Source organism: Engraulis encrasicolus, chromosome 21, assembly GCF_034702125.1.
Source record: "Engraulis encrasicolus isolate BLACKSEA-1 chromosome 21, IST_EnEncr_1.0, whole genome shotgun sequence".
Lineage (NCBI taxonomy): Eukaryota > Metazoa > Chordata > Actinopteri > Clupeiformes > Engraulidae > Engraulis > Engraulis encrasicolus.
The window spans coordinates 36499673-36509663 of record NC_085877.1 but is presented as its reverse complement, the minus strand read 5'-3'; the positions used below and the strand labels follow the sequence as shown (position 1 = coordinate 36509663).

Here is a 9991-nt window from a genome sequence, read left to right as displayed (position 1 = left end):
GTGCCTTATGGTTAGGGAGATGGTCTTAAGATAAGAGGCTGGCAGGTTCGGATCAGTGGTGTAGTCTACTTTTTTGAGGTGGGTATATACTGTATATTCGAGCATTTTTGAAGTGGGTATACTGTATATATTTGTGCCATTCTAAACAATGGATCAATCAATTTTAAGTGGGTATACTGAAATCCCTAAAATTTAGAAGTGGGTATACTGCGTATACCTGCGTTCTACGTAGACTACACCACTGGTTCGGATACCACCCTTACTTCTCACTCCACCTCATGGCTGACATGCCCTTGAGCAAGTCACCTAACTCCACATTGCTCCAAGGTCTGTAACCAATATTCTGTAAAAAGATGCCAGTCGCTTTGGATAAAGGCATCCGCTAAATGTAAAGACAAACAGGCCTTAAAAGTGTTTTTCTTGTGTGTCTCTTCTGGTTTATTGTTTTAATTTATATTTTAAATATAATGTCTATCCCTTATTTTATCTGTAAGACTGCAAATTCATTGATTTTCACTTTGCACTGATTACTTAACTGACATTAATTGCAAATGGAAAACCATATTAATCTACAATGGGTTTTAAACGTAGCAATCGGCTACATCTATTAGTTTTCTAATCCCTGTATTAATAGATTTGTTTCTCGCTCATCAAATCCCTACCCATATGCAATTCCCCAACCTTGCCAGTAGAGAGCAATGGGGAGTGTTGTTATTTTTCCGCATGTCACAAGACACAAGTGGAACCTTGATGTCAGGAACTCACAGAGGAAATACTGTATAAACTGTAGCCCTACACTATGTATGGTAACTGGGGGGAAGGCCACCTCCTGTATCTCACTTCGCGCGATGTTATAATGTAAATGTTTGCGTTTTACGCGCAACAAATACTTTGCATAAAACAAGGACAGGAGACAGAATAATAGATTGAAGGAGGACATTTAACTGTAGTCTAAATGGGTAGGTGCTTTTGCATACATGACACTGATATGACAGTGATAAATTGCCAGGGCCCAATTCTGTTTTGGGTAAAATAATTTTCTATTTTCTTTATCGTTTCCTGAGTTACACCCTCTTGCCGAAAACGATTGTAATTGGCAGTCCCAAGGGCAGGGCGGGCATGGGAAGAGATCACTTGCTGATGGAAGACATTTTGGCACATGTAATTGGACAGCCAAAGTGTCTGTCACGGGCTGGGGTAACGCCCCGTCTCATTGCTGTCAGAGGCAGGCTTTCAACGGAGAGCTTTCCGTCTTGGGCTCACGCTGCGGAAACCCGACCAGCAAGAGCGAACAAATTCACTGGGGCTTCAAGAGAGAAGCAAAGTCTGACGAGGAAGGTGGACCTCAAGCAAACCGACATCCACCTTACTTGAAGACATTTATACTACAGTAATTAAAGAAAAACGGCCTGCGGAGATGGGCGACAAGGCGGGGACCAGGTAAGAGCCCATTTCTCACCCTGTGTCTTCACCCACGGACCATACTTTACAAGTTTCGCTCTATATAATCGGCTGTAGCGCAACATTTGTAACACAGCCTGTGTTGCCATTGCTTTGATGAGCCATGAAATGAGCGTTAATCAGAGTGTCAGACTCACGGGGAGCTCATCACATTGTAGGTTGTTGTTCTCCAAAAGATGGTTCGACTACATGTCAAATATATATCCAGAGCTAGCTAACCAAAAGCAGTGTGCAGACTGTGAACGATTGAAAAAGACACCGCAGTTGAACCAACTGTCTGCCTACTTATGTAGGGTGGGGTTAGGATTGACCAGCATTCGTGCCTCTCGCCAAATTACCAAAAAATACACACAACATTGTTATAGATATGATTCTGTCTTTCACCCATCTGCTAACAGGATCACATAGGTCTTCCACCCCGCACATATTCGTGGTAAACTACGTGTTAGTATTCCGCACCGAACACTGTCAGTCTAGGCTCATTGCATCGGTGATCTCAGATGTTCGTGATATTTGTAACATTGTAATTAACTTGCTGAGTCGCGGGCCTACGCGATTGGATTGTCGGGCAAAGTTGTGTGTTTTCCTGTTATGTTGTAGCCAACATGAGTGCCTAGCTGCCTGGCTAGCCACACGTTTCAACCAGCTGCGGTGGCGTTTTTTCGACCAACTTAGGCGAATGTGAAAAATAGCCTGTAGCCTAGAAGAAGGAACACTTGGATGCGAGTCTGCAGGAAGGTTTCTTGGGGAAGTCTATGCGCAATCCACACAGCCAGCACACGAGTGAAGCCGAAGCGTAAACTGTTATAACTTTCAGCTAAATATTTAACGCGCGTAGCCTTCCAGTTCTCAGCACATTGAACACAAGTTAGGTCCCTTCTTGTTGGTTGTTTCCGTTTGTGACAACAGCGGATAACCAACCGCACCACACCGTCCAGAGAGCCGTCAAAACACCAAAGTTGTGTGACGTGAGTGCATAGCTTCTCCTTCCCGTTTCTACTGGTGATGTGTGCTTCTCTTGTGCGTTCTCTGTTGCCCAGCCATGTAGTAACTGTACTGCCGTGGGTGAGGATGTGCGTGCGTGGAGATAGATGAGCAACCTCGAGAACATTATATCTCACATTCACTTCCCACCCACGCTTTACGCATTTTGCTCACACACAGACTGAAGAGTAGGGTAGCTTGCTGGCTTGTATTTTATTTCATTATTGATTTATTTTTAGCCATAGCCCTCTCTCTAGGTTGGCTTCCATGGCGATTTTTGTGTTAGCGCTGCTCCGCAAAATATGTGACAGACTCTTAGCGAGGACCCCCCTCCTCCGCGGAGTGACGTGGGTTTGACGTCTGACTTTGAATACATTTTAATAGCCCTACATGCACACGCGCGCATACACATGGACCTGAATGTCCAAGCATAGTGTAAGATCGCGTACAGTTCAACGCCTCCTCAATACGCACATCCGAAATGCCTCCCTTCTCCTAGTTTTGGCTGTGTTTTAGGGGGGTACCTGGGTCAACGCAACCAGAGCTACCCCAAGAGGCTTACAAGTTGTTTTCGCGTCGCGCTGTGTGATAATCAGCTTACAACATGTTTTTGTGAGATAGGGGAGGGCAGCAGTTGGTTTTGGACGCTGACAAAAACAGCTAATGCAGAACAAACGCTTGAGGGTGTTTATTGACTGACACACATCCAGAATAGCAAGAGGTGAGGTTTACCAGAGTGGATGGAGGGGTGATTATGTAGGCATCTCCTCGGGGTTCTGCTGCGCATTCCAGTTGGGAAAGCAAAGTGCACCTTTACACACACACACACACACACACACACACACACACACACACACACACACACACACACACACACACACACACACACACACACACACACACACACACACACACACTCACACTCACTCTCTCACTCACACTCTCTCACTCACTCACTCACTCACTCACTCACTCACTCACTCACTCACTCACTCTCTCTCTCTCTCTCTCTCTCTCTCTCTCTCTCTCTCTCTCTCTCTCTCTCTCTCTCTCTCTCTCTCTCTCTCTCTCTCTCTCTCTCTCTCTCTCTCTCTCTCTCTCTCTCTCTCTCTCTCTGCTCCATCTTTATTTCTCTCCTATTTCTCGACTGGCTTCCTGTGCGTTACTGGTGTGATCTCATTCGCTCATTACCTTTCTCTTCTCCACGTCCCCTCTCCTCTCCTCTCCTCTCCACCTCCACTTCACTTCACTCCACTCCACCCATCCTCTCCTCCTTCTGTCCACTTTTCCCCCTCTCCTCTCCTCACCTCTCTTCTCCTCTCCTCTCCACCTCTCCTCTCCTCTCCTCTCCTCTCCTCTCCACCTCTCTTCTCCGTCTGGCACTCTGAATTCACAAGAGACGTGTGGGTTGAGAGGTGTGGGGGCACAGGCCTGCACACATGCTGCGCACTGCACTGCACTGTACCTCTCAAGTGGCAAAGAGGCAAGTGCATAGAAAAGAAAAGTAGCAGCAGACAGGTGTGTCTCTCTCTCTCTCTCTCTCTCTCTCTCTCTCTCTCTCTCTCTCTCTCTCTCTCTCTCTCTCTCTCTCTCTCTCTCTCTCTCTCTCGCTCGCGCTCTCTCTCTCTCTCTCTCTCTCTCTCTCTCTCTCTCTCTCTCTCTCACTCTTTTTCTTTCTTGCTGCTGTTCATTGATTTTAGATGACACCTTACTTACCCTCAACAACACCCACATCTTCCATCTCTGGTGTCAGTCAGCATTCAGCAAATCATGCTCTCAAGTCATGAACATGAGGCCAAGGCAAACTCAGGCAACAGGTTTGTTTAAAACGAGAGACTGACTCATCGATTCTGCCTGAGAGGTGTGGATGGTGGAAATAACCAACCGTTATTATTACCATATAACCACCACAGTTCATACCATAGTTCAAGAGCAACCGAGGCCTTCCTGAACAGTCTGCCTGCCGGGGCTTGAAGTCGCAACCTTCCAGTCACAGCTTCAGTTCAGTATGGGAGGGACAGGGTACGGTACCACTGCACTAAAGGTTTAGGCCAGGGATGTCAAACTCAGGCCCAGGGGGGCAAATCTGGCCCGCGGAGCCATTTTATACAGCCCGCGAGATCATTTCAAATGTGTATTACAGTTGGCTCACATTCACCATTAATGTATAGTGTTACAAGGCTTGAACATTAAATTTGGTGTGTGACAGGATGTGTAGACACATTTGAACTACCATGGATGATGGGAAATAGTGTGTGTGAGATTTAACTATGAGTATGAAGTGCATGTATGCATCATTTTAGTCCAATTTTTAAATAAAATAAATGTTGAGTTCGTCCCGCGACTTTGCTCCAGCTTTTGATTTTGGCACTCAGTCAATTTGAGTTTGACACCCCTGGTATAGGCCAATAGTTCAGCGCTACCACATCTGTCTGTATGGGGCCTTGGGAGGGAGGTTTACTAATGTTCTACACCCAGCTCTGCTAGTTGGCATCCGTTACACCAGTGGTTCCCAACCTTTTTTTTCAGGGACCCATGTTTTTACCATTCTAAGCTCGAGTGACCCAACCGCGTGAACGCCCGCACGAGACATGACACTCTGTTATTTTATTCCTCAATTCGTCTTTGGTCAAATATAGAATAAATGTTTAATGTAGCACTTACATTTTGTTGCGTCTATGCATATATTAGTGAAATAGGCTAAATGCTTTGTAATAATGTTACAAATAAAGCCTACTGCTAGCTTGTCTTGGAAAAGTAGGCTAGAAATCCTCTCGTGGACCACTTGAGCTCTGTCGCGGACCACTAGTGGTCCCCGGACCACACTTTGAGAATCACTGTTCTACACCCAGCTCTGCTAGTTGGCATCCGTTACACAGCCGTACACTGTACATACTCAGTCACTGGCTTTCACAGCTGTTTGCGCTTTTAAAGCAACACTTTTAAAGCAACGCTAAGTAGTTTTTGTTTTTATATTGGTCATCTTCACAAGTATGTGTAATTTTGGTAACACTTAAGAATAATGGATGCAAAAAAGCATTATAAAGACTTAATAAATAATTAACTATTGATGAACAAAACATTAACAAACGTTTGTAAATGACTAAGAAATGTAAACAAATGCTTGTAAATGACTAGGAAATGATATGTTAATATTTTATATTTATCAAACATTTACAAGTTGCTTGTAAATTAATAAAATACTCTGTTATAAGGTGTGTAAATATCATTTGTATATCATATCAAATATCATTTGATATCATTTGTATATATTTTATAAAGCATTAATAAAGCTTAGTTACAAATAAAAACATTTTTTAATGTTTTATTCATCATTAGTTCATTATTTACTGAGTCTTTACTAAGGAACATTATTATAAAGTGTTACCGTAATTTTTTGTGTTGATTGTGTCATTTGAAGCGACATTGCCGTGAGATATGGGTCGCATGTACTTTGGGAGCTGTTGCAGCCTAGTCCATTCAAGGAAGCAACTGCCAATTCAGAAGTGTTTCAATCTCTTGGTTAAAAAGCTGATGAATATCTGAAACGATTGCAGAAATATGATGTTGAACAAAAGAATTACAATGTTGCTTCAACACAGGCCGCCTTTCTGGAGGCGTTTTTGATCGTGCCATTTTTTTGGGGTCATGTTGAGAACCGATTGCGCCTTTGTATTATGCATGGTGTTATCCCAGTAAAGGATCTCTAAAGAGAGAGTGTTTTTCTCTTTGCATGAAAGCAATTCCAGCTGGAGTCTGGAGCAGAATAGAAGTCGGTCATTTCTGAGTCTGCCTTCAAAGGTGCAGCGCGAGCCTCGTGCCCTTCCTAAAGAAGAATGTGAAACGAAAAAAAAGAGAAACGGCTCTAGGCCAGGCTCTATCTGTGTGTGTGTGTGTGTGTGTGTGTGTGTGTGTGTGTGTGTGTGTGTGTGTGTGTGTGTGTGTGTGTGTGTGTGTGTGTGTGTGTGTGTGTGTGTGTGTGTGTGTGTGTGTGTGTGTGTGTGTGTGTGTGCGCGCACTTGCGTACATGTGTTTTCTCCACCATGCATTCAGTCATAGTATCTTCGAAGTGTGTGTGTGTGTGTGTGTGTGTGTGTGTGTGTGTGTGTGTGTGTGTGTGTGTGTGTGTGTGTGTGTGCATGCACACACATTTTCTCCATCAGCCTTCAGCCTTTTGTACGTTTCAGTGACATACCTGGAATGAGATGCTGTTACTGGCGGCAGTTGACCGCACCAAAGGGTTGTGCTGCTGCTATGAAGCCCAATCCGGAGGAGGGGGCCCATGAAAGGGGAAGTGGGGCTCCCCCAACCCCAGTTAAGGGCCGTACACACACGTCGCTGCTATTTACTCGCTACTTGCTCACTCGCCTACTTGCCACTAGCTCTGGGTGATTTTGTTTACTGGTTGTCATGGTTCCCGCTGTCCGCGCCAATAACGTCGGTACGAAACAAAATGTAGGCCTACTCTGTTTAACGTCGATCGTGTGCTGTGCACAACCATGCATATGAGCCTTTGATGGTGTACACTGTATGTATTTTCCTCAACACTTTTAACCAAAGTGTGATGGCGTGCAGAAGTTAGGTGGTCAGAACACCACAGGGGCAACGTCACCTGTCAATAATCTGTATTCTGCATTCCAATTGGTTACTCGCTTAACTCGCGTCGCTCGAAGATAAAATAAGTTTATCTCGGAACCCGCCCACATCGCATCGCTTGTACTCTCCTCGCCTACTCGCCAGCGAGACTCGCTGGAACACGTAGACATTCTATTGACTTCATCCGCTGAGCGAGTAACTAGCAGCGACGTGTGTGTACGGGTGCAGCAGAGGTGGGGAGCATATGTCTCGGGGCCCTTGAGACCGTCTTATCCGGCCCCCAACGTATTTTTAATGTTATGCTGTTTCACATGAAATATGACATTAATGTTAGACATTACATTTGCGATACAATCAAGTTATATTTTCAGCGGACCTAGCGGAGGTGGGGTCTGTTGTAAAGGTGGCCGCCTTCACTATAGGCCTGAAGTGCAGAGAGAAATCCTGGTTTGTGTTCATACTAGTACCCCCATTGGAGGACTTTCTAAAATTTGAAGTGGCCCCTCCCTCGAATGAAAAAGGTTCCACACCCCTGGGGTACAGCATTCCTGTACCTCTTAAGCTGAAACAGTACACACACACACACACACACACACACACACACACACACACACACACACACACACACACACACACACACACACACACACACACACACACACACACACACACACACACACGTGACAAACCTGGCCAAGTTAACCTCCATGAAGGGTAAATCTGCTGATAGATGTGCCCACTAGGGCTGTAACGATACACTCAACTCACGATTCGGTTCGTATCACGATTTTTGACCTACGGTTCGATACACCCCACGATTTCTGAAATGTATCTCCACTGAAGTTGGAAACACTATCACATCAAATCATAAGGTAGTTTTCTGGACTAATGGATAATAAAAATTTGAAAGGGTGTATCACGATATTGCCTCCTTGTATCACGATACAGTATCGTGACTCTGTGTATCACGATTTCTCGGTTCGATACAATATTGTTACAGCCCTAGTGCCCACATGTGTCATGTAGGACTCCAGGCTCTTATATTGATTAGGTGATTCACCACTACCTCAAGGTTGACCTGGATTACTACTTAGTCACCACAAAGAGAGGGTCCATGACTCTTCACGTCACATGAACAAATCCTAGTTGAACTTTTTCATCTTTCATTTGTCTATGCTGTTGGGGTCCTACTGTATTTCGAGGTCAGATGCTTGGATGTTTTTTTTTTTTTTGGGGGGGGGGGGTATTATTTTTCAGATAGGACAGTGGAGGAGAGACGGGAAGCTAGATGGGAGAGAGACGGGGAAGGATCGGGAAATGAGCTGGGCTGGGAATCGAACCCGGGTCGCCCGCATGGCTGTCCAGTGCCCAGCCGCTAGAGCCACGACTGGGCCCGGATGTGCTGGATTTAGAGAGAGAGACAGGGAGAGAGAGGTGGGGCAGAGAGAGAGAGAGACAGGGAGAGGGAGAGAGAGGGGGGCAGAGAGAGAGAGAGAGAGGGAGAGAGGGGGGAGGGAGAGAGAGAGAGAGAGAGGTGGGGCAGAGAGAGAGAGAGAGAGAGAGAGAGACAGGGAGAGAGAGGTGGGGCAGAGAGAGAGAGAGACAGGGAGAGGGAGAGAGAGGGGGGCAGAGAGAGAGAGAGAGGGAGAGAGGGGGGAGGGAGAGAGAGAGAGAGAGGGAGAGAGGGGGGAGGGAGAGAAAGAGGGAGAGAGAGAGACCCAGAGAGAAAGGGAGAGAGACATAGACATGGACAGAGAGAGAGGGAGATAGATAGATAGGGGGGAGATAGATAGATAGATAGATAGATAGATAGGAGAGAGAGAGAGAGAGAGAGAGAGAGAGAGAGAGAGAGAGAGAGAGAGAGAGAGAGAGAGAGAGAGAGAGAGAGAGAGAGAGAGAGAGAGAGAGAGAGAGAGAGATGATAAAGGAATAAGGAAAGTTGACCAGAATGAAATTAGGATGAAATGTGTACCACCAAAATCAGGATACGAAAGCTTTGAATGAAATGAAATGAAATGAAAGTATTTTCGCTGTACAGGCATTGCGAAGAATGTTTCAGTAACCTCCATCTACTCACCTCATGCTTCTAGCGAAAAGGAGCAACAGGTGTTTACCTGAGTTGGATAAGGCTCAGTAGATGAATGAATATATGAAGAGTTCAGATGCAAAACCCCCTTAGTGCCTTTTCAGAAAATAATCTTAATTCATTTTTATTCACTACAAAGCTATCAAAATTGCATATTTTTAATTTTATTTATGTGATATAACTATTAATATGTATTATCAAGTACATGAGTGTAAACCAAACCAAAAACTGGGTTCTCGTAAAACAGTGTTTCTCAAACTTTTTCAGACGGAGGACCACTTTGTCTCCCCAATAATGTTCAGGGACCACCTGTTAACTGAATTGGCAGTTGAGGGTTGGTAATTTGACACTGACAATTTCGATGCAGATCGCTTCCTTTTTATTCACATTACAAGCCTGTCTTCTTGAGGAGAAAATAAGACTTCAGCTACATTTAGCTTTGTAATAATGTTACAATTATAGCCTACTGCTAGCTTGTCTTGGAAAAATAAAAATCCCCTCGCGGACCACCTGAGCTCTGTCGCGGACCACCAGTGGTCCCCGGACCACACTTTGAGAATCTCTGACGTAAAATATAGAAGTGCAGGTCTTCAGAAATGGAGTTAGGGGGTCTTCAGATACAGAATTTGCTGGAAAAGCTCAACTATGTCATATTACATTACAGAGAGTCTGACGTAACAGGTCCAGACATGGTCATTACAATTATGGCGACTACAAGGTTTGTAACAGGGGCTCTGCCCGAATGAGGTAGCCCCATAATGCACGCCGTTCCACCAGTGGCACACTTTAATAGTCATTGAAAATAGAGATGCACAGAATCCAAGATCCGGTTCCGGATCCGGCAGGATAATAGGGTTTTTCATA

General features: G+C 45.0%; 1 protein-coding gene across 1 annotated transcript in view; it reads left to right on the top strand.

The window, feature by feature from the left end:
• Nucleotides 1-1232: 1232 nt before the first annotated feature.
• The window catches only part of LOC134437178 (arrestin red cell-like), a 162349-nt gene continuing 153590 nt past the window's right edge, over nucleotides 1233-9991 (top strand). Inside the window, exon 1 of the mRNA XM_063186655.1 lies at nucleotides 1233-1440. Within this exon, the coding sequence (XP_063042725.1) occupies nucleotides 1418-1440 (23 nt within the window). The 5' untranslated portion in view covers nucleotides 1233-1417. The remainder of the gene's footprint in view (nucleotides 1441-9991) is intronic.